This window comes from Squalius cephalus (assembly GCF_949319135.1).
Source record: "Squalius cephalus genome assembly, chromosome: 9".
NCBI classification, from domain to species: domain Eukaryota; kingdom Metazoa; phylum Chordata; class Actinopteri; order Cypriniformes; family Leuciscidae; genus Squalius; species Squalius cephalus.
Window position 1 is genome coordinate 11,881,788 of NC_137130.1, and position 26,293 is coordinate 11,908,080.

General features: G+C 39.5%; 1 protein-coding gene across 5 annotated transcripts in view; it reads right to left on the minus strand.

Annotated features, from left to right (window-relative positions):
* The window catches only part of lrp1bb (low density lipoprotein receptor-related protein 1Bb), a 327,007-nt gene extending 301,743 nt beyond the window's left edge, over positions 1 to 25,264 (minus strand). For all 5 annotated transcript variants that reach the window (XR_013822391.1, XM_079882312.1, XM_079882311.1 and 2 more), the window contains exon 1: positions 24,886 to 25,264. Coding sequence is in view for 4 of the 5 variants with exons in the window: in XM_079882312.1 (XP_079738438.1) it covers positions 24,886 to 24,979 (94 nt within the window). In the remaining variant the exon portion in view is untranslated. The remainder of the gene's footprint in view (positions 1 to 24,885) is intronic.
* Between the last annotated feature and the right edge of the window lie 1,029 nt (positions 25,265 to 26,293).

Sequence of the window (26,293 nt, forward strand, 5' to 3'; positions counted from 1 at the left end):
TCCCGCGAGTGCAGACTGAATGGGAGTCTATGGGGCTAGACGGCTAAATTTATCACTTTCACCTGATTGCCGTTGAGAAATCTCAGATTTTATTGTAGGTTTTGCAAGTTCAACATGGGTTATAGGTTGAAAATTGAATGAACGAGTACTTATGTCCTTTCGATTTCTTAGGGGTTGAGTTGTTGCCCATAACACGCTAGCATTCTGCTAATGAACGCTGATTGATCAGTGAAGGACTGATTACGACCAGAGATACCGCTTGATGGCATCGTGGCATCCGAAGCGGGACCAGAAACAAACAAAACAAAAACTCTTCTAGCACGTGTATTACCTGTGTCAGCTGTGTTGTCGATGCCTCAAGAGAAAAGAAAGTGCAGAGCGCGAAAGCACCAAAGCGACTGAAGGATTGCCGTGAAGCAGTATCTCTGGTCGTACGATGTGTATGACGTCATTGACATTTTAAAAGACTTTTTAAAGCAAATAAGTGACTCTAAAAAATCTAACACCCAGCAATGTGTAATTTCTTTGCATCTCCTTTCAAATACAACATTCAAATTACTAGACAAAAAATTATATCCTGAGAAAAGTGGATTTTGATGGGTATAGCGTCATCGACCTCCATTCATTCTGCACTCGCCTGCGAGCGCCCCCGCATGGACAGAGACGTGTTACTGCAGCCAGTCCAGAAACCGGAAGTAACCAGAGAGTGCCAATTCTCTTCCTATTAGACATTCTCTGGCACAAGTCACCTCTCCATGCATCCTCGATAAAAGGTGCAGATCAAGAACACATCCGAGGATTTGAACTGGACTTGGCAAGATGTGAACTTTGAAGTGGAACAGTACTTGGGCAGCGACTGATGACGTTTCACAAGTCCACAAGAACACAAGTATGATAAGAACGCATATTGAGAAACGGCCTAGGCTTTTTTTTTTTTTTTTTACTCAGTAATGGATATTATTTAACATGTAGAGAAGTAGCCTACAATACTTAAAACAAACCATTCTTAAGTGAAAGTAAAATTAAAGATTTTAAAAACTTAAAAAACTAAGTAGTTAGCCTACTCAATTACAGTAACGCTAAAAAAATGAATTAGTTACTTTCCACCTCTGATTCCAACTTCTCATGCCGACTTTAAGAATATCAGTGAAACAGAGCGTCCACAAACGCACACATCATCGCTCATTTCCTCTTTCAGCATGGATGGAATAATCTGGAATCTCGCCATGTTGACTCTCATAAGTACAAAGTGTTACTTTTTTTTTTTTTTTTTTTTTACAGAAGTCTCCGTCCAAATACACCAGCAAACACAATGTTAACCAGCAAAAATAAGGACTCAACTTGTGTATCCAGATCACGTAGTGAGAAAAAGTCAAAGCCTGACCTCTCCACCCGGTGTCAGACAAGTCAGCATGACAGCTGAGCAATCAAAAACAGCAGTCGACCCATGACTTCAACACAGCACAGACTCCAGCCACTGCGGCACACTTCATTTGATGAAGTTCAGGTCCCTCCTATCCTGTCAATCAGCAGGGAGCATGACAGCATTATCCACGTTCTTCCATCCAAGGCAAATCATTTCTGAAACTGCCACGTTGAGATGTCTGCTTACCCAATGTTACTCTCAGCCCTCAATTTCTGATTCTGCTGCTCCCTCTAGACTTTTAGACAATATTGAGAAAAAGGGACAAATATTTGTAATGCATAAATCTGATATTTTAGTTCGAAACATAATTTAATAAAGCATTTCACAAAGCAGTTGTTTTTAAACACGTCCCCACTCCAGAAATGACTTGGTAAAAGTCAAACAATAAACTGTAACGTAATCTGCATGCTGTATTCATTTTGAAAGAGTTGCACTACAAAGTGTTTTTTTCAAAGCCATGGGATGCCAGCAAATAACCCACAAGGCATTATTTTCCAGGCCAATCTGTTGTTTCCAATAGACTGCATTTAAAAATCAACCTCAACATTAAATTCAAGCATTACATTTGATTTGAATGGCTACTTGATCATAATTAATCCCCTAGTGAAGAGATTTTGTTTCCTTAGAAACTTTCAAGCTGCCTTGCTGAGGCATTTTTGCTAAGCTGGTTTCCTTCACCTGTGTTGGCTTGTTACACCAGGGGGCTTTGACTTCTTTGTCTCAAAGAAATTAATTGCCTTTAGGAGAGATAAATAGCAAGTGACAAGCACCGATGCCAAAAGCAGGGATCCCAGTGGAATGAAAAAGCTCCATAAAGAAAGGCTATTTTCACATAGAGGTAGAACCGCTGAGGCTCAGTTTGAAACGACGTGCTGAATGTTTTAAACACTCTCAGCCTCTTGTTTTTCTGGGGGAACATAACAGGTGACTTATGAAGCATCAACTGGCCTACAGAAAATTCTCAAAATCAAATCAGCTGAAATGCTGAAAATGCTTTTCACATCCATCTGGATGTTTTCATTGGTTTTACCAAAACAGACCAGGCAAACATCTTAACTGACAAACTATGGTGAGAAGAATTATAGAGGTCAATCAGTCTAAACTGTATAACAACTATGTACAGACTGAGAGATGAAAAAGTCTGAGACCACTAGAACATTTTTTTGGTTAATTAAAATCACTGAATAAAATGTTGAAAACGTAAATAGAACATGAATTTCAGAATTTCATCACCTAGAAACAGATCATCTTAAATATTTCTTGATTCTTTAATAAAAAATAATGTGTTTTTTTATTTTTTATTTTACATTTTTAAAAATCCCACATTTCTATGTGGTCTCAGACATTTGAATTCCACACATTTCTTCGCCTACACTGAAAACAAAATATCCTTAATTACAGTTTAAAAGCAGCAGCTGTGATTGCCAGAAATTCATTGTAAAAATACAGTGGCAATGTTTCAGGTAAAACTGTATGTTACATCTTATAACTGTATGTTTCATTAATAATGTTAATTTAAATTCTACTTAACCTATCATGCTTTTTACTTTAAAATGTACTGATAACCACCATGATAATACAGCTAGTAAAATAGAAAGTAAAATAGAAAGAGTTCATCGTAAGTGGCCTGTCTAAATATTAACATGAACAACAGAAAATATAACGAAAATCACCCTAAACAATAAGAAGAAATAAATATATTTATTCATAATTTCTCCACCATATATGGTACAGTAACTTACAGTTAACCAATTAACATGATCTCACAGTAGCATTTTTTTTACTTTTTTCAGTAAAAACTATAAAAAAAAAAATGTACAGTGTAAATTTTTACGTAAACATTACAGACAGATGATGTGAGAAATGTAAAAAGAAAGATTTTATATTTACCATGTCAATAAAATGGTAACTTGGAGGATTTATTCTTTTAGAGATTAACTTGGAGAAAAAAATAGCTTATTTCGTACAAGCCCTTATGATCTAAATCTTACACTTAATTACCCACATCACACACCAAACATTGTAGGTCAAAATCAAGGTACCACATGACCTTTGAAGACCTTTAGTTAATTGGTTACACAATTGCAAGAGTTTTAAAAATCAGTAACTAAATTCAAAACATATATACTCTGTCATGTTCACTTACTATAAACTACTAAAAAGAAACTGTAGAAGGTGGGCGCTTTTCATCTTTTCTTTTAGCTTCCCTTCCATTCTGTTTTGTACATTATGAGCCTGAGTACAGAAGAACATTTCAGATGACTGTTATTTATCCAGTAGCGAGGACTGGAAGTGAAAGACAGTCAGAGATTGGGAGGCTGAGTGCTTTATCTCCTGTGCTTTCACAGAGCGCTGAGGCGCATCAGAGATGCAGAGAGGGTGAATGCACTTCTCCAGCACAGAAAGAAAAGAAACAAAAACAAGCAGGCATGTATCTAATTAGAACAAAAAGAGTCAGAAACAGAAAGAAGTCAGCTGTGACAGACCACAGCAGGTGGTGAACCTAAACAACCAGAAAGGAGATGCACAATGTTGTTGCTGAAAGGACATTAGATTGAAACGAGAAAGAAAGCTAACTACATGCATTAAATTGCATACTATTAACACATAATGCATTTAAAATAAGGGATGGGTCACAACAGTTAAGTGGACTAATGTAGCAACTGACTAACGACTAGTGGTCAAATAGACAATATAACTTTTTTTCTGATATTTGTGGGGGGGTTTTGTTTTGTTTTATGAGCAGTGCATATATCAATCCATAATAGAAATAGACTCCAAAATAGAAAACCCCATTTAATTGAGGTTATGAAGCCATCAGTCAAAATTATTTCCACATATGTATTTTTTATTTTAAATAAACATGCTTAACTGTGGAATAGGTTAAAAACTACATTCAAAATAAACATTTATTAATAAGTTATAACTTATTAATAAGTTATTATTAATAATATATATATATATATATATATATATATATATATATATATATATATATATATATATATATATATATATATATATACACACACACACACACACACACACACACACACACACACTGTTGGCCTCATAACCTCATTTAACAACCTCGTAGCTCACAATAGGTCTGCCTTTAAAGATTTATAAGTTATCATTAAAAATCAAATGACTGGGATTTCTGTTTCCGGAACCCAACTGTTGCACCCTAAAAAATTCATAAGGTACCTCTTATTGTAGATTTTAAATTAATAGTAAAAAACATCTCAGGTTACGTATGTGACCCAGGTTCCCTGAAGAGGGAACAAGACACTGCGTCAAGACGCGGTGGGAACACTCCTGCGTGATTGCCTCACGAAGCACGTGTATAATCAGTCCAATGGTGTGACGAGACATCATAGGCGGGTGACGTCATAGACCAGGAAACTATAAAGCACACCTGGAAACAGACCGCGCTAGCTTCTGATAGGCCAAAGCAAGTCGATCATAGGCATGCAGGGAGTATGGCAGGGCGACGCAGCATCTTGTTCCCTCTTCAGGGAACCAGGGTTACATACGTAACCTGAGACGTTCCCTTTCAAGAGAACTCGAGCTGCGTCGAGACGCGGTGGGAACACTATACCCACGACTCCCCAATAGCAAATGCCTGTTCTATGTGAAATCATTGCGCACTCTAAGAAGCAAGCACCCTAGACCCTGGAGTGGAGCCTAGATCCAAGTTGTAAAATCTAACAAATGTATGCGGAGAGGACCAGCCTAGCATTACACAATGACAAGAAGCCCCCAGCACTGGGCCTAGGGCGAGGAACCAAGGTTTCTTCCAAATGACTAAGGCATGTAGGCATCACCGCGTGACCTTGATCATGCATGCAAAATGGATTTCCCTTCGGAGAAAACCCCTTGGTCCTGAGCCACCACTGCAGGGGTCTCATGTACAGGAGGCAAAAAGTTATTAAGTTGGACGCAGCTGCCATTAGAACCCAACAGTCTCTGAAACTGTTTCACAGTGAGTGACTGGCCTAGTTTTACCCCATTTACAAGCTGAGAGAATCGAAGTAATACATGCAGGTGACAGTTGTGCCCGCATCGTGGTCGAATCCCATACAACACCGAGAAAAATGGTCCTCTGAGACGGGAGGAGCACACTCTTCTTGGCATTGAGCATCTCAATGCCAAACCGCCATCTGCTCGGACTGAGCTAAAGTCAACCAATCATCGATGCAATTCAACACACGGATGCCCTGGAGTCTCTGGGGAGCCAGAGCTGCATCCACACATTTCGTGAAAGTGCGGGGTGATAAACCTAGGCCAAACGGAAGAACCCGCTATTGGTACGCTTTGCCCCCGAAAGAGAACCTCAGGAACTTCCTGTGATGAGGATGGATGGATACATGGAAGTAAGTGTCCTTCAAGTCTATCGTGACAAACCAGTCCTTGGACTGAATCTGTGACATGATCCGTTTGAGTGTAAGCATCTTGAACTTGAGTCTCTGAACTCTGTGGTTTAGTTGGCGCAGATCTAGAATAGGATGCAACCCCCCCATCCTTCTTGGGAACAATGAAGTAATGGCTGTAAAATCCTGACTCCCTGCTGGGAGGAGGAACCCTTTCTATAGCCTCCTTTCGTAGAGGAGTCTGTCCTTCCTGCTCCATAACCAGAGCCTGCTCGGGGTCCACCACCATAGGGAGGACCCCTAGAAATCTGGGCGGATGAGAACCGAACTGAATTCTGTAACCCTATTCTATTGTTTGCAGGACTCAATGAGATGTATTTGGCAGTAGCTTCCACGCTGACAGAAAATCTACTAAGGTAACCAGTCTCTCAAGACTGGCCTCTGGTATTGGTCGAACGGTCACTTCTGTGCCCTGAAACGGCGAACCGGCAGGGAACAACCAAACTGACTGTTCTATGACCATCCTCGGAGGATCGTTGAGATGTGCAGACACCTCGGCACCCTGAAGTGGTGAACCGGCAGGGAACAAACAAACTGACTGCTTTACGACCCTCCTCGGAGGATCGTTTGGGGACGCTGACACCACGGTGCCCTGAAACGGCAAACCAGCAGGGAACAACCAAACTGGCAGCGCTGCAACCCTCCTCAGTGAGTCGCCGAGGAGAAACGGGCACCCGTCTCTCCCTGGAGGGGACCACCCTCAGAAGTCTGACGACCTCAGCGTCAGGACTTCTTCTTTGTCGAAGCCTTTAAAGAGATAATGACAGTCCTCAGATCTTGCCTACCCCTAATCGGCTTCGACTGCGACCACCACCCAGGCCCCCCTGATTCTGGAGAAGCCCGAGTAGCGACGCTTTGTTTTTGTTGCACTCTGTGCTGAGAGGAGCTCGTAGACAGCCGAGATTGCTCCTGCCCAGCAGTCTTAGGGACATTAGATCTGCAAGGAAGAAACTTCTGGAACGCCACTGATTGCTTCTTCGCCTCCTGAAATCTATCGACAACCATATTTACAGCATCGCCGAATAGACCCGAAGGCGAAAGCGGAGCGTCCAAAAGAACAGATATGTCTCTATCCTTCATATCAGACAAATTTAACCATAAATGTCTTTCCTTGGCCACCAGGGCTGCCATAGACCGGCCTACTGATTTGGCTGTCTCCTTGGTGGCCTGAATTGACAAATCTGAAAACGGCAAACCCCGACAAGGAGGCTGTGATCTAGATGTTAAATATCTTTCATCTAGTAAACTTTTCTTATGTTCTTCTTGTTTCTTGGCTGGCCAGTCAATATTTAATTTAACAACAGCGCGAGTCACAACCTCCATAAGCTCCTCATAAGCAGGGGAATGAGGTGGCGAATCCTCAAAATCCCCTGCATCAATGCTGACGACATCCAGATCCTCAGAACTGGATAATCGCAGCACTGGTGCCTCAAGCCCAGGGAGAAGAAACCACAGCATGTGTTTCCCCCTAGAGATAAGACACTGGATCTGGCAGGTGAAGGCTGAGATAGGGCTGTCAGATCCATTTGTGAACCCCAAGCCGCACCCTGGGGAGCGCGCACCAAACCGTCCTCCGGCAGGAGCGGAGCATCCTCACAGACAGCTTCTCGCAATGCTCACAGTCAGCCCCCTCGAGAACTGACTGAGCATGCTCCACTCCCAAACAAGCAAAACAAAGCTTGTGCGTTTCCCCACCCGTGAGAAAACGAGGGCAGGGAACAGCACACTGTTTGAAATTTTGCTTGCTCGCCATATTTCTTTATATATATATATATATAAAATATTCGTGCTTGCGATGACAGACAACACCAAATAGACAGAAACAGTATACAGAGAGTGCTTTCTGAAGGCACAGAAGCTAGCACGGTCTGTTTCCAGGTGTGCTTTATAGTTTCCTGGTCTATGACGTCACCCGCCTATGACGTCTCGTCACACCATTGGACTGATTATACACGTGCTTCACGATGCAATCATCACGCAGGGGCGTTCCCACGGGAAAGGGAACAAACTTTATTAATTAACAAATGTTACTGGTACTCCAATGGTTTCCAATGAGAAATCAGATGAGAAATTGAAAAATACAAAGAGAATGCAAGCTGCATGAAACGGCATGTAGTGTACTGTAGGTCACTGCATGAGACCCACCACGTGGGGTTACAAACCAAAGTTGGTGGTAATTAACTGAATCAAATAATTCATTCTATCAAAGTATATCAAGATAAAAGCAAGTCAAACTAAATCAAACCACCTTAAATCCTTTTGAATGCCTTTCTACTGAATGACAGATAGATGATGAATCAGGCTCCACTATGGGTTTAAAACATTCCAGCATCAGGATCTCAGTCCTACAACTGTGTGCCAGGTGGCAGTTTGGACAGTTCCCTTTTAATCTAGTTTGGCTGTCCTAAATCACTGCCACAACAGCAGGCATTATGTAGAGGTGTTTGGCAGAGACACTCTCAAACACTCCTCTGGCCATGGGTTGGGATTTCTCTCTCTCTCTCTCTCTCTCTCTCTCTCTCTCTCTCTCTCTCTCTCTCTCTCGGAGTGCATGCTGGGAGTGTGTGTGGGAGCTGGGTGTGTTTGCTGAGAGCTTTTGCGGGAATTTTGTTTTTCCTATTTTTTCTTGTTACGTTTTTTTTCCCTCGCTTTTTACACAAAGTAGGAGAGAAAAGGTTTTTTTCTTTTAGTGTGTGTGCGTTTTTGAGACGCCAGTATGGCGTCTGTTCCCACGCCAGGAACGCCAACACTGTCACTGCGGAACGGGTGCAGGTGTGTGCCGGAGCTAGGAGTGACAGTGGAGGATCTGCTGCTGGTGATAGGAGAGCAGGTGGATTTTGAGAATGTCGTATCGGCCTCTCGGATGAACAAAGCAGTTGTTGTGTTTTTAAAGTCTGAGGCGCTAGTTAATCAGTTGACTGTCAGTGGTATTTGGGTGAAGGAAACATATGTTTTCCAGTTGCTCTGCCCAACCTGGCTGCAGTTATGTTTCTGATAAATCAGTGTGTGCGTCTAATGTTGTTGATAAGAGTGAGACTCAAGATGATTTTGAGGATGTGTGTCAGAGTAATGATACAGAACAGGTAGAAGGTGAAAAGGAAACCATGGCTGATGAGATGGAAGATTTATCTCAGTGTAGTATTGATGGAATGAAAGATGATGAGCAGTGGTCAGAGTTTGTAAAAGATATGTATACTGTTGAACAAATCAACTCTTTTCTTGACAAAACAAAAGGAAAACCCGGAGTTGAAATAGGGGACTACTTCCCTGATGTGGAAAAGTTTATTTCTTCTGTAATGTGGGCTAGAAAAATTAGCAACTATGAAGAGCTTTCACAACAAAACAGGTTTCGTTTAAAGAAACATATAACTACTTTAAGAGTAGGTAAGAAAGCAGGAAAAGCAGGGGGGGAAGCTAAATAATTATGACTGTTAATTTCTCTTTTCTTTACTGCTTTCTTTTTCTCTCTATCTTCCTTATGGAGACCTTACGGGTGGGTTCCCTAAATGTAAATGGGATGAGGGATGGGAAGAAAAATTGGTTACTTTCAGAAACTATACGCCTGAATGATCTAAGCGTTGTTTTTTTGCAGGAGACCCATAGTGACCAAAGAAATTAGGTTGACTGGGGTTTGTGGTGAGAAGGAGAGAAGTTTCTCAGTCATGGGACTAATCCTAGTGCTGGAGTGGCTGTGCTTTTTTCCTCTGGTCTTAATGCAAAAATTTTATTAAAAAATGAGGTAGAACCAGGGAGATTATTACTTATTAGGGCTGAAATTAGAATTAGCTCCTAATTTAGGACCACATAGGTTGCAGTTTTTTAACAAACTGGAGAAAAATTTAAGCCAACAGCAGGATGGGGATTTAATAATATTAGGAGGATATTGGACCTGCACTTTAGATTTCACAAAAGACAGGAATGGAGAAGAACCTAATGCACAGTCAGCTGCAGTTTTAGCCAATGTGATAAAAAAAACTAAATTTATCAGATGTATGGAGGGAACACAATCTATCAGCACAACAATATGCATGGGTTCTACACATCACACAATATGAGAAATAGAATTAAACATACAGCTATCACTCCTATATCCTTTTCTGATCACAAACTCATTACAATAGAGTGTTCATTGGTGAAAAGAGCTCAAAAGAGTTACTACTGGCATTTTAACATTAAACTTCTGGATGATAAGTACTTCTGTGAGAACTTTGGAGTTTTTTGGGAAACCTGTAAAACTGAAAAATGTTTATATGAAAGTATAATTCAGTGGTGGGAAATCAGCAAGGTTCATATAAAAGGGTTCTGTCAGCAATATGCAACCCATTCTTCTTTGGTTTTAAAAAAGACATTAGAGTTGCTAGAAAAGGAGATCATTGACATTGAGAAGACCATGACTGTTAATGATACTGCAGATTTACAAGAACTGTGGACAGAAAAGAAAAATCAGTTGAGCCTCATTCTAAATGAAAAAGTTAAAGGAGCCCTTGTAAGGAGCCGTTTTTTAACAACAAGGGACATGGATGGTACTACATCTTATTTTTTTAATTTGGAAAGAAAAGCTGGACAGGAAAAGCAGATGTACTGTTTAAAAGATAATAATGGAAAAGAAACCTCTGATCCAGTCACAATGTGTAGAATCACTGTGGATTTTTATTCTGATTTATTTACTGCTGAAACCTTGGATGAGCAGTGCACAAATGAACTGCTTCAGGACCTTCCTATGTTAACTCCAGAGCACAAACAGTTGTTAGAGACTGAGCTCACCTTTGAGGAAGTTACCGCTGCAGTCATGGGGCTCTCTTCAGGACGGGCACCTGACTTGGATGGATTACCTGCAGAGTTTTATAAGAACTTTTGGACTGTTTTAGGACATGACTACTTTGAGGTTTTGCAAAACTGCATTACAGAAGGAATCCTTCCCACAAGCTGTCGGTGGGCTGTTTTAACACTACTCCCAAAAGAGGGCGATTTAACGCTATTAAAGAACTGGAGGCCTGTAGCAATTTTATGCACAAAATACAAAGTCTTTTCTAAATGTCTGGCCAACAGGCTAAATACTGTATTGTATGAAATCATACACAAAGACCAGTCTTACTGTATAAAAGATCGATCCATCACAGATAATTTACATTTGGTACGGGACATGCTTGATTTTGCTTTTCAAAATAATATTAATATTGGGTTTCTGTCATTAGATCAGGAAAAAGCTTTTGACAGAGTTGACCATACTTATCTTTTTAATACATTAAAGGCTTTTGGATTTGGGGATGTATTTATCTCTAAGATTAAACTGCTATATACTGAGGCTACGTGTATGGTTAAAATGGTTGGTGGCCTCAGTACTCCTGTGAAGATCCACAGAGGTATTCAGCAAGGGTGTCCTCTCTCGGGTCAGCTATACAGCATAGCTATTGAGCCTCTGTTATGTAGATTAAGAAGACAGCTCACGGGTTTAAATGTTAGTACACTGGTTTTTAAAGAACCTACTAAACTATCTGCATATGCAGATGATATTACAGTGTTAATTAGTGGTCAGAGTGAGGTTCAATCTTTAAAAGGAGCTCTAGAATGTTACGGGAAGGCATCTTCGGCTAAAGTTAACTGGGGTAAAAGTGAGGCTCTTTGGTGTGGTCTTGGTCTGAATAGTCCATCAATTCCTAGTGGATTACAGGGGGAGAACAGGTTTTAAATAGCTTGGGGTGTTTTTAGGAGTAGACGAATATAAAAGAAAAAACTGGGAGGGCCTAGTGGAGAAAGTGTGTGCTCGGTTGTCTCACTGGAAATGGTTGCTGCCTCGGCTGCCCTACAGGGGGAGGGTCCTGGTCTGCAATAATCTGGTGGCTTCATCGTTATGGCACAGGTTGATGATTCTAGAGCCTCCAGAAGATCTAGAAAGGGAAATCCAGATAAACCTGGTGGACTTTTTCTGGTCGGGACAGCACTGGCTGAGGGCACCAGTACTGTATCTGCCTATTCAGGAAGGAGGACAGGGGCTGGTCGACATCAGTTCCAGAATCCGAGCCTTCAGGCTCCAGGCGGCTTGGAGACTACTCTACGGGGAGCATGTGAGGTGGCCTGTGCTCTTCTGAGGAGAGCAGGTAACATGGGGCTAGACCGACACCTTTTTCTCATGGACATCGACAAGCTGGACATAACAGGACTGACACCTTTCTACCGGTCAGTATTGAGAGCATGGACACTTTTAAAAATATCTCGGGAGCCAAATGGTGCACTGGACCTGTCGATGAGGGAAGAACCTCTGCTCTTAAACCCGGCACTGGCTTTGGACATTTTTAATTCAGTCTCCCTCAGAAGAGCTTTATGGACTGCAAAAATTACAAAACTTGGACTTTTGATCTCTGAGGATGAGGATGTACATGTTTGTCACATTTAGTCATATTTGGTAATGTTTGCAATCATTTTTTTTGGTACTTCCACAAAAAAAGCTTAACTTGCATGTTAGTTACACTCACCTAAAGGATTATTAGGAACACCATACTAATACTGTCTTTGACCCCCTTTCGCCTTCAGAACTGCCTTAATTCTACGTGGCATTGATTCAACAAGGTGCTGAAAGCATTCTTTAGAAATGTTGGCCCATATTGATAGGATAGCATCTTGCAGTTGATGGAGATTTGTGGGATGCACATCCAGGGCACGAAGCTCCCGTTCCACCACATCCCAAAGATGCTCTATTGGGTTGAGATCTGGTGACTGTGGGGGCCATTTTAGTACAGTGAACTCATTGTCATGTTCAAGAAACCAATTTGAAATGATTCGAGCTTTGTGACATGGTGCATTATCCTGCTGGAAGTAGCCATCAGAGGATGGGTACATGGTGGTCATAAAGGGATGGACATGGTCAGAAACAATGTTCAGGTAGGCCGTGGCATTTAAACGATGCCCAATTGGCACTAAGGGGCTTAAAGTGTGCCAAGAAAACATCCCCCACACCATTACACCACCACCACCAGCCTGCACAGTGGTAACAAGGCATGATGGATCCATGTTCTCATTCTGTTTACGGCAAATTCTGACTCTACCATCTGAATGTCTCAACAGAAATCGAGACTCATCAGACCAGGCAACATTTTTCCAGTCTTCAACTGTCCAACTTTGGTGAGCTTGTGCAAATTGTAGCCTCTTTTTCCTATTTGTAGTGGAGATGAGTGGTACCTGGTGGGGTCTTCTGCTGTTGTAGCCCATCCGCCTCAAGGTTGTGCGTGCTGTGGCTTCACAAATGCTTTGCTGCATACCTCGGTTGTAACAAGTGGGTATTTCAGTCAAAGTTGCTCTTCTATCAGCTTGAATCAGTCGGCCCATTCTCCTCTGACCTCTAGCATCAACAAGGCATTTTCGCCCACAGGACTGCCGCATACTGGATGTTTTTCCCTTTTCACACCATTCTTTGAAAACCCTAGAAATGGTTGTGCGTGAAAATCCCAGTAACTGAGCAGATTGTGAAATACTCAGACCGGCCCGTCTAGCACCAACAACCATGCCACACTCAAAATTGCTTAAATCACCTTTCTTTCCCATTCTGACATTCAGTTTGGAGTTCAGGAGATTGTCTTGACCAGGACCACACCCCTAAATGCATTGAAGCAACTGCCATGTGATTGGTTGATTAGATAATTGCATTAATGAGAAATTGAACAGGTGTTCCTAATAATCCTTTAGGTGAGTGTATATTGCAATACTCTAAGTGATTGTGTGTAATCAGCAGGTGGGGACCAACATGGTTGAAAATTCACAAAATGAGATGACTGGAGCATTGCTGCATATTCTGTGCCTTAAGGATGAGACGAGGGGGACATGTCAGACCTTTGCCATTGTTCCAGGCAACGCCATCGTGACCGAGCCTTTGCTGGAGGCTGTTCATCTTTGTTTCAAAGCTTTTTTTTGTTTTTGATGTTAAATACACAAAGCAGTGTTTCCCTGCTTGGGAGTTTCTCCAGCATGCCTTGTATCAAATTAATGGAAAAGAGTCATCCTCTGTAAAATTTGTGGACAACAGTTGTTTCAGGCCCATGTGATATTTAGTCGCATTTTAAATGTTTGTTGCTGTTCTTAATAAATCAACACATCTTAATAAATGAAATCGTAATCGTATAAGTTCAAATGAGTTGCTTAATGACTTTTAAAGGTGCATTGTGTAATATTTACGAGGAGCTGTTGACAGAAATGCAATATCATATACATTACTATTTATTCAGTGGTGAATAAAGACCTTACTTAATGAACGTTATGTTTTTATAACCTTATAAGTATACATTGTATAATTGTAATAACTGTATACAAAAAAATATTAAAGACATGTATTAGAAATGTTTAAAAAAACAAACAATGAAACGAGATTTAAATCAAATTTACAGTGGCCTCTCTGGTTTATTGTATTACAGGGACAATAATTATTTTACATTCATAATATAACAAATATTTGTTACTAATTTACTAATTTGTTACTAAATACTAGTTTATTAAGGCAAGGAGACACGAAATTACCCAGTATATAAATAGGACTTAACCCAGCAAGAGGGTTAATTCCACCCACTGGTTGGGTCAAATGAATGACCCAGAAATATGAGTTAAATGGAAAAACCCAGCACTTGGGTCAAACCAACCCAGCACGTGTTCTGTCCAATAGTGACCCAGCGGTGTGGTTAAGGTTGGGTTATTTTTTAACCCAGCAGTTTTTAGAGTGTACAGGGGTTAATAAAATCCTGCATAAATATTAGGGGTTGCACGATTACTGATTTCTGCTAGTCGATGTCTTATCAAAACAATACTCAAGTTACTCGACTACTCGTGGTTCATGTTACTGTAAATGAAAAGACATGAAATAGCTGGATCTTATCAATAAACATTAATAATAAACAATTCATAGCCTAATGCAACAATTACAAAAGTAAACTCTCAAAACATTATAATTATGACATTTCATTTTTAAATTTTCATGTAACAGTCTAAAGCCAAATAAATAGCCATTCTTGCCTTTCATTTCAGACGTCTGCTTCTATGGGCCGTTCACATATCGCGTCTTTTTCGCGCTCAAGTTCATTATTTCAAATGTAGGCAAGCGCTTGTAGGAGACAGTGGCACGGCCGCGCTTTCCACACTTTTTTAGACGCAATATGTGAACGGCCTCTTGCAGAGTTGGCCAATTACAATATTTTTGTCATCCTTGATGAAATACTTCCACACATCTGACGTGTGGTGTCTGTTGGTGACGTTCGCCATTTTTAATTCATTTATGGTTAATGGACGCTCGAGTAGTCGATTGTTTCCGACAGCGTCGACTAGTGGTTGAAGTAGTCGATCTATCGACTACTCGACTAGTCTATGCAAGCCCTAATAAATATAGAGTTTAGCTATTACAAGTTGGCTAATGACTTGGATGTTTTCAGAGGTAAATGGGGCATAAAAAAAAATTATTTGTGATGTTGACACTGATGGATGTCTCCAAATTTATGCATGAGTGAGTTTTGATAGTAGAGGAAATGTAAGAAAAAGAGGGGAAATCTTTTTTTTTGTGCTATTTTATGTCTTGAGTTTGTTTTGTTTTTTTAAATCCATTGCTCTCATTCTAGTTGGTTTTAAAAGTTTTCTTTTTATTTTTACTAAAAATGTTACATCTTTAATGTTTTTGTAAATAATTTGATCTTAAAGTCTCTCTCTCTCTCTCTCTCTCTCTCTCTCTCTCTCTCTCTCTCTCTCTCTCTCTCTCTCTCTCTCTCTCTCTCTCTCTCTCTCTCTCTCTCTCTCTCTCTCTTCTCTCTCTCTCTCTCTCTCTCTCCAGGTGTGTGGTCTTGTTTGCCATATGTCAAGTGAGTGAACCACTAATATCCACAGGGCACCTTGAGGAGCCTGCCCAAAAACATTTTTTTTTTTAATTAATGTGGTATGACACATTCCCTGCTGCTTGAAAACAAAGAATGGCTGATGACGAACAGCGGTCTTTCGAATCAGATTGGGCTGCGACTCTGGAGGAATTGGAGTTGAGAAAAGAACAAAGAACGGCCCTTAAGTCATTCTTAAAAAAGGAAGATGTGTTCGTAGTTTTGCCGGCCAGATATGGCAAAAGTTTAATCTATCAACTAACGTAAGCTCCGCTGTTGGGAAAACGCTTTGGTTGGTTGAAGCGCTGTCCTATTGCGTGCAGAGGGAATTTGAAAGACAGCCGTTTATCCCGCCCCTCGGATTGAGCCGTGTCTATGGTGAGTTGCCAGACCTAACATCTTGATGTAGGTCTGGCTTGCCAGGCTATCTGTAACGGTCACCAGCTGGAGTGCCCTTGAGAGCCACCAGAGGGCACTCCACACCAGACTATTATCACTCCCTCACAAACTACATTTCCCATAACTCACTGCCCGGACTGATCATCACTGATTACATTCACCTGTGTCTCATTACCCTGTTAGTCTCAGCCTATTTATACCATGTTCACTCATTCACTCACTGTGAAGTTTTGTATGTTGTTGCACTGCATTTCTGAGCGTTTTCCCTGGTTTCATGTCTCTTGGTTTTTGGATTTCTTGCCTGTTCCATGGATTACTCTTTTGCCTCTGACCCCTGCCTTTTTTGTTTGTTTGTTTGTTTATTTGTTTGTTTGGATGGCCTACCTGTGTTTTGACCTATTGCCTGTATATTGGATTACATGTCTGGATTGCCCCTTAATTAAAGGGACACTCCACCCATTTGCATTAAGCTTTGCATTGTTAGAAACCCAGTCATACTATTGAATGGTCGTGCAACACTCTGTCATTTTCCCCTGAGACGGGAGAAATCCGTTATTTACCTTTTACACTTCCTCCTACAATGACGCAAAAATCGTCATTTTGCGTCATTGTAGGAGGAAGTGTAAGAGGGGGGGATTTCTGTTGAGACTACAAGCACTAGTTCCTCATCTTTCCCAGGGGGCGGGACCCGCTCACGCTACAGACCTATTACAGATCAGTGGGTGGGACTTTACTCTCTGAAACTGAAAGCAATATCCTCCATCTTGTTTGAAGCTAAGCTAACAGGCGCTGTGGAGACAGATGTAAAGTAATGACAATAGCGGAGTAGAGTGCTCAATATGATATAGAAGAAGAGGATTTCGGAAGTCTGATGCTTGAATCAGGTGTTTGTGGCTACCTTTACAAGCCGCATTATAGCGAAGAGCAGCCGAGGCAGAAGACCTGCCTGCCGCGGACGAGGAGCCCGGACTGGCTCGAGTTAGGGCGGACTGGTGGCGCCGGTGATCTCACTATGCAACTCATAGACTGTAAGATGCAACTACGAACACAGAGATAGAGTCCGTCTGCGGCAAAGAATTTCAACGATGACAATTTCTCCTGGACGAAATCTCTGAATCAGACGAGTACACGGACGTTTGTGTTGAGAACTATCCTAGTTTCGCACCGCATATGTTCTGACTGAACATCCAGATACCATGCAATAATTCACCTTTTCGAAAGAAATACAAACGAGGAGTAATGCACTAATGAGTTCGCCAACTAACTAGACATTTTGTGTGAATGTGAAATGAATTTCAAGCTCTGGTGGTAGCTAGCCTTGTAGACGGAAGAGTGATTTCTCTTATAGGCAGATATGCGCTTTCTGGATTAGTGGGAGTGGCTTGCGGAGCTGTGCAATGTGGTGCATTGTGGGAGTTGTTGTCTTTCATACAAATGTGTCCTGAAGTTATTTTTTGTCTTTCCTCGGTCACGAAGGCACCAAATTCAAAATTTATTTTACATTTCGACTACATATATGACCCACTTTAAATAAAAAACAATGTTCAAATGGGTGGAATGCCCCTTTAAAGCTGCATTTGGATCTCAACCTTTGTGTCTCGGAGCAGTTCGTTACAATGTCAGACTGATAGGCTTTATTCTTTATACTTTAGCCCTGTCTCACAGTTGAATCTCTGCAGCTCTGGTCCACTGTCTTCATATTGCTCTGAAAGTTTTAAACCCATCTAAACCCTTATGGCATGTCTGAGTCAACTTTAATAGAATGAAACTCAGATCCCTTAGTGGACCAAAAAAGTGAATGGGGTTTCATATTTGTAAAAAAAAATTAGCTTTGGGAAAATGAATGCATTACATAAATTTAATATAAAACTATACATTACTATACTGAAGTTAAAAAGTTTTTGGTTGGTAAGATTTTATAATGCATCTGAAATAACTTTTGTTTGCTCAATATGCCACATTTATTTGATCAAAAATACAGTAAACAAGTAAATCTTATTACAATTTAAAATAGCTGTTTTCTATTTAATATATATTTTAAAATGTAATTTATTCCTGTGATTGCAAAGTTTTCAGCAGCCAGTCTTCAAGGTCATGCGTTCCTTCTGAAATATTCTAATATGCTGATTTGCTGTTCAGGATACATTTCTTGTTAATTATCAATATTGAAAACAGTTGTGCTAAATATTTTTGTAGAAACCATGAAAAAAATTAATTCCTGGATTAATTTGCATTTTTTGAAATAGAAATCTTTTATAACATTATAATTGTCTTTACTGTCACTTTTGATCAATTGAATTAGTCAATGCTGAATAAAAATATGACTTACCAACACCAAACTTTTGAATGTTAGTGTATTTTGTAACATTTTACAAATAGGTTTCATTAGTTAACAATGTTAACAATAACTAAGAATGAACAATACTTCTACAGCAATAATCTTAGTTAATTTCAAACTTTACTAATACATTATTAAAATCAAAGTTGTATTTGTTAACGTTACTTAATGCACTGTGAACTAACATGAACAAACAATGCACGACTGTATTTATTATTAACTGTACTCAAACCCAAACCCATCTGGATTATGTACATACTGCATGTCAAAATTTATGCAAACCGCTTGCAGTCGCCTCAAATGAACAAAGTGTAAAAACACCACAATTGTATTATTTGAATATTTTTTTCCCTTTCAATACCTGATGCAGTGTCATTTATTTTTCTGGTTTAAAATCTGGTTTTGAAAACTGTTTCTTATTGAAGGCAATCGTCTATGTATTTGCTGTTATCAACAGAGATAATGATTTATTTCCTCTGCCTTTCACAAAGCACATTGTTTTGCTTATTAAGAATATTTGCTAATCTTTCATTTCAGTCTTCAGTATAAAACAATAAACACTGATAAATCATTTCATACCCGTAATTCATTATCTCTTTTTGTCAAATTCTAATTGAATTCTTTCCATGTATTCTAATAATGTTTCATAAAGACCGGAACCCTTCCACGAAGGACAAAATATGGAAAGAGAGAAGATCCACTGCTTCATTAATCACATTATTTAAGTTATGCTGCACATTTCACCAAAAAAGCTTGATCTTAAACCTCTGAATAATTCATTCAACAGTGAAAAAGCACAAACAGACACACACACTGGTCTGAACATGGGTCTCCACCCCAGCCCAAAAGTGATTCACCAAGCACTTGCCTACGGTAACGGGCCACCATGTGTTCTACCAGATCTAACAGCTGACAGACTGTTTTCTGAAAATGGTGCAATGTTGTCCAGATACAATTAAAATGGGTGCATAAATCCACAAACTATAACAACATATGCACTCTCCTCGCTGTGCTATTAAAAGCATCCAAAATACTGTGCTCAAGCCGTGGCCACTGACGTGAATACATTTCAAGAACTTTTCTTCACATGTTTCTGATTACTATAACACAGGCTCCAAAATGGACACTCAGAGAGCCCAATGTGAGAACAAATTTGGCAAGTAAATTAAAGTGTTGATTGCCAATTAATTGAAGTGATAGTTCACCCAAAAAAATTAAATTCTGCCATTATTTCTCAACATGTCGTTAACATAATTAACATGTCGTTTCAAAACTGTATGACTTTCTTGTGGAACATAAAATGAAAAAGAAAATGTTTTCAGCATGTTTTCTGATATACAATGGAAGTCAATGGTGACCAAAACTGTTTGGTTACAGACATTCTTCAAAAATTCATACAGGTCAGAAACGACATAAGGGTGAATACATGATGTCAGAATTTTCATTTCATTTTTTTGTGTGAACTATCCTTTTAAATCAAATTGTAAAACTGTTAGTCAGTAATGTACAAATTGCCTAACAAAGTAGACTACCATGGTAGCACTTTAAAATACGGTTCCATTTATTAACATTAGTTAACTACATGAACTAATAATGATCAGTTGTATTTTTGTATTTTTATGAACTATCGATAACAAAAATGTATAAATACTGTAACAAATATATCGCTTATTGTTAGTTAATGTTAGTTAATGCATTAACTAATATTAAATAATGGGACTTTATTGTAAATTATGCTCTGGTTGACACAATGATTTCCAATATTTGTCATTGCCATAGAGACAAACACATCTTTGGTTGAAATATCCATTCATCCATTCTCCAAAGTGTTTGGCCAATATTGGGTCACAGGGATGCTGGAGCCTATCCCATAGCAAACACCCTGGATGGGTGGCCGGTCCATTACAGGGCTGACAAAATGATTTATTTTAATTAAAAATAATGCAAAACACAGCTAGTTCAATACAAGACATATTTATGGCCAGAAAATTCAAATTGGCAAGGGTGGCGAAAAGTTCATTTTGGATCTTGCAGACAGGATGGAAAAACCTGTGGTCCAATAAAACATCTTGACCTTCTCCATTAGCTCCCACAGAGCAGATTCCAGCATGTCAACATAGAATACAGATGCACATGATGTCATAGGCCAGCAGATTACCTGTGCATTGCAGTATAAGCTCCAACTGCAAAGCTCAGCCACAACCTCTCGATCTGTCAAAGGTCAGAACACTAAATGACTCAGCTGAATGTGTGGCCAACTTCAACGGAACTTCAGTCGGAACAAATGGGGCGTGCAATAGAACACCAACAAAAACAATGAAGCCTGCCACACAGGTGCTAGATGAATCACTTCCAGAAGCAAGGCTGCTGCTCTTACCAACACAAGAGCTTTGCTTTGTCATCTCCCTTGTCATTCTAAACCCCCTTTCAGCAAGTACTTTGGCTCAGGATTAGCATGCCTTATTGCTTCCCGTTTTATAGAGTGTCACATGGATAATTACAAGGTCATTCACCAAGCTGTGGCAGTTCTAATTTTCTTTGGAGACTGAGACCACAGGACAAATTACCTAGTAGGGAGGGAGGAAACACCTGAAGCTGAGGCATGGGTTTTCATGACTAACCATAAACAGCCATTAAATGAGTTCCATATGGCAGATATATTTAAAGAAAACAAACACTTTTTAAAGGAAAACTGTTCAGACATTGACGTAAACCACCTATGAAAATAAATGTAGACCAACCTGAGAAGGTCAGTCTTTAATGTTGAGTGAAAGTGCTGTGCAACCACATCCATGTTCCAAAACCTCACTGTTACATAACAGCTGCCTGCTAAAGGCGAATTCACACTGCACAAACAGACACCAACCAATGCTGACAATCACATGATTATAAGTAAATCAGTTTCCATGACCCAACAAACACAGAATTAACATGTTCAATTGGCTAAAACAAGAGCAGACAATGGCAACAGACGGCAACAAGGGCAACACACTGATCCGATAAAACCCGACGAACGTGTCTTTTGCCGTTGGTCGGTGTCTGTCGGTGCAGTGTGAATTAGCCTTAAGGAGGCATCCTAACCATCATGGAATCTTGTAAATGACCGATTTGGAACATAGGAAGCAAACACAAAAAACACGAATTGATTTCAATAGTTTTTCATTTGCATGTTGCCATTCAAGCTAATTGCGCAATAATAACAAACATAAGATGCATGACACAGACAAATTAGATATAACTTATCATATTATATTCTTACATTTAACGTATAATATGTTATGTTCTATATTACTATAACAATACTAGTAATAACTAATAACTTTTCTCTTTTTTTTAACTCATCTCAGTACACCATGGGATTAGTGCCTTTGGTATAATAGTAATTCACTTAAAACAGCCTTCACATTGGGAGTGCTACGATCATGCCCTACATAACCCCGTAAGCAGCTCCCTAGATTTTGTAACACAGCAATGATATCTGCCCTTTCCTTGAGTTTCACAAAAGCATTTCCCCTTCAGTATGTAGTGTGTAGCAGATCAGCATTGCCTTTGCATGACTGAGGTCATTTATTCAATCTCTGTTTGTGCATTTATTGACTTTCCTCCAATACCAGGTAAAAATCACAGTTGGACAATAAGCCAGCACAGCATGCCTAGATATAATCTCATTTAATTAGGCTCTGGGGGCATCCTCCCGATTTCATTACGAAAGGATAGTGCTTAACCTGCTTTTTGGGGCACGCCAAGCACTCTTAAACGGGGAAACATTTCCAGCAACCTTGATCTGTTTGTAATAGCCGATAAATATCTGAAGCGAGAGTCACTGGTAAGATAAAGGAGGGTTTGATATAATGAAGTGTGGTTTGAGTAAACTACTTTTCAATGATGCCTTTCCATCCGCCTGCACCAGTGCTGTAAACTCTTGGCTGCGATACGCCAGATTAGATGGCAAACAATGATTAAAGGTTCACTAAACAGACTGTGGAACGAGTTTTATCAAGCATCCTAAGAGACCTAAAGTCACAACCACACTGATGATTGTTATTTTTTTATATATATAGTAAGTGATAAGTGAATGAGCAGTGTTGAGAATTAGGACATCATATTCATCATACGATGGATATACAAATGCAGGCATTTAGCAGGAGAACACAATCCTCAGAGAATTACTTTTTAGATAATATCGGTGCAGGGCACTGTGACATTTACATTCATCTGATATGATGAATATGCAGCTTTTGAAAATGGCACTTTCTCTCCTTGAACACACCTGGATGAATCACAAAGATCCAGTGCACGTGTGTGCTTTCGACTTAACCCTTTGATCGTTAAATCGCAAAGAAAAAAATCTTTCAGAAACAAATGTTAATGAAAAAAATATTATTTATTTTAAATTATATTTTGAGAAGGTCATTTATCCACTGAAATAAATGAGATTTTAAAAAGTATTGGATGTTCAAGGGATATAGTTGCTTCAAAGGCATGTTGAATTTATGGTGTCATAAATAAACACAATGACATATAAAGAGGGCGGTCATATTGAATTATGTTTAAGGGTCAAAGGTAAATTATTAATGATGGTTTAGATATATCAAAACACAATAAATGGATAAAAATGGCTTTTAAAGAACTGTCAATCATGATTGATGCATTGAAAGGTTAAGTTACATAACAAAACTTGGACGTTTAAAATATACATTTTTAATAATTCACAAATTTTCTAATTATGATATAACACGTTTACCCTTTCTTGTTTCAATCTAGTTTTCTTTCCAACATAGCTGCAAAACTGGCCACTAATCACAGCACAACATTTGTAAACACTCCTTATTTGCAAACGTTGTTTTTGGTTATAAAAGACAAGCTTACTATAACTGCCTAGTTGTATATTGTGCATGGATTCAGATATGATACTTGAAACCAGAATCTTTTTCATCTCTCGTCTAATATTGAGAGCACAAGGGGAAAACAATCTTGACAGATTTGTCTGTGCTACAAGCTGACGATCTTTGCTTTATCTCAATCTGACGGTGAACAGGGATTTGCTGCAAGTGAAAAAACCCCTGCAATACTCATTGATTCACACATCAAGATTCATTAAATATCTGCCCTTATTGATTTAGATTACTCTGACAGTGTCACTCACAACTGCTACTCTTCAGCCAAAAGCTTATGTTATGCAAGTCATATAAGTTCCTTAATAAAACACTGAAGCAAACGCACACCATCCGAGGTGCAGGTCTAAGAAAACAAATCTATACAAAAGAGACATGACCGCACACTCGCACTTTATTTGACCAACGTTTCGGCACCAAGCCGAAGCGAGTGTGCGGTCATATCTCCTTTATACATGCAAGTCATTTAAGTCATTGTGAAATTCGAAAAAAGTTTAAACATTCACAACTTGAAGATAGTGGTTTGGGGTTGCCAGAACTTTAGGATAAAACATAACACTGACAATGTTACAAGCATTACAGGATGGCTATTTGAACTATTAAAAACTGTACTGAATTTAACAAAGATGGTCCAACAGAAGGCCATATGATGACTTCATTTCTGTTCAGCTCAAAATTGGCCTTTTCAGCAATGATGACCAATAGTAAAATAGAGAGAGGATGCAAACCCATACAAACATAACACCATCGAGGTAAGACACAACACTAAAGTAATGCACTAAACTCTTAGGCTATATATATATATATATATATATATATATATATATATATATATATATATATATATATATATATTATTATTATTATTATTATGTTGCAACATAATGCAACATAAATCAATCACTCACTCACTCCAGTGTAGCCTACACAACAAACAAGAATAAGAACAAACTAACTTTTTTTTAAATAAAGCAAGGAATTCAGGAAATGTCTGTCAATACAAATTATAAAGTGTATTAATAAACAATTCAATCAATATTTCAGAGTTTAAACGTGGGTTATGTATTTCACTATCAAATGTGCATTTCTGAATAAATAAGCTAATGAATGTGTCTCAATTAAAAGAAATACTAAAAAGATATTTAAAAAGTTGTCATGATTACCCCAAAAAAAAGGTTTACTTTCTTTTTTTCCCATTCTTTTTTTTTTTTTCATTTTGACATCCTGAAACTATATCCTCCAACATACCGTCTTAAAAATCACACTATATACCATGAGCATGAGAGCTTAAGCTCTTACACCATGTAGACAGACACTTTTGGTTCTAAGCACACTACAAGTACACCACACCAGACACAGGGAACTGAATTACACCATCGACTACTACAACACGCGAGTGAAACATTCCAACCTTCAACCTGTCTATTTGTCAATTCAATCCAATGCATTTAGGTAAAAATGCTCGCATCGCATCTAGAATGTGTAGATGCGCTGACAGATCATAGGATGCTCCGCGAGCGCAAGTTTCATTGTAGAGCTGCTGCGTCTGTCTTACCTTGCTCTGAATCAGCGTCCCTTAGTGTCTGAACATTTGAGAATATATCCCCGAATCCCAGTATGACGAGAAAGGTGAGGAAATATTCGGACATCGTTGCTGAGTGAGGGCGAAGGCCACCGCACTTCTTTTGCTGAAGTCCGATTCCAGCCCCTCTGGTAGAGCGCCGTTATTCAGGAATGACAAGTGAAATTTGTCTGCAGAGCGCACCGACCCTCCTTCACTCCTCGCATTCAGATGGATTTCTAGGCGCGCGCACACATGCTTGCAGGCGACAGTATGAGGAGGGAGAGAGAGAGAGAGAGAGAGAGAGAGAGAGAGAGAGAGAGAGAGAGAGAGAGAGAGAGAGAGAGAGAGAGAGAGAGAGAGAACGAGACGGAGAGTGTGCGGATAGATCAGGACAATAACGCACTGTGAGCTTGACTATGAACGGGTTCCAGGCACTGACGTATCGCAGGGCATTGTAACATGGGGAATGCGCTATTACGCGAAAAAACGTATAATTTAGGCTATTTAGTTTTCGCAACAAAGGCAAGCCACTGGATACTTTGCAGATGTAGTCAGGAAAACATAATAGAGGTGAGCATGTGCAGATTGTTGAGTAAATTTATATAAAATATTTTAATTAAAAATACTTTTTAAAAGGCTTTCGCAGCGCAATCTAATGAGATTCGTCTCGCGCAAGGCGTTTGGCGCCCCTAGCGCAGTAAACAAACCGTCAACTATCTTGAAGATGTTTTAAACCACTGTTTTGCTGCCAAATACAAAATCTCTAGATAGCCTAAATAATGATACTATTTGGGTTTTTTGTTTAATGATCCATAAGCCAAATATTTCAGTTCGCGATCGAACGTCTATCATGGCTACATAGGCCTATAGGCTACAAGTGGTAAATAAATGGAAATAGTACACGCTCTGAACTTAGTTGTAAAATAATGATGTCTTCACGACCGCTAAAAAATACATTCTATATGTAGTAGCTTATGAATGTGTGTAATATGAGGGGCTTTCCAAATACCCACACCCATACCCAGCGCATGCACGCGACAGTGGTAAGGGCGCAAGACTGTCCGATGAAATGCCAAAGCGCAGTGCCCTGAACGCACAATAAACGCACACTATTTTGAATACTGCATCGAGGCTAAGCGTATCCCATCATGCATTAGGTTCGGGAAATCGCGAGATAGCGAGGAAAACATTCCAGTGTAAGTTAAACTAATTAGATATTACATGTAATTTGGTTGTGAAACAAATAGTTAAAGTGTCATTTTATTGGTGCAAAGGCTATGTGTATTTTGTACAACATTTGCAACTGCTTTTTATCACTTAATTAGAAGCACCACAATTTTAAATTGTGTCTTCTGTTACATAGGGACTAGGCTATTGACCAGAAATGCAAAGTATTTAA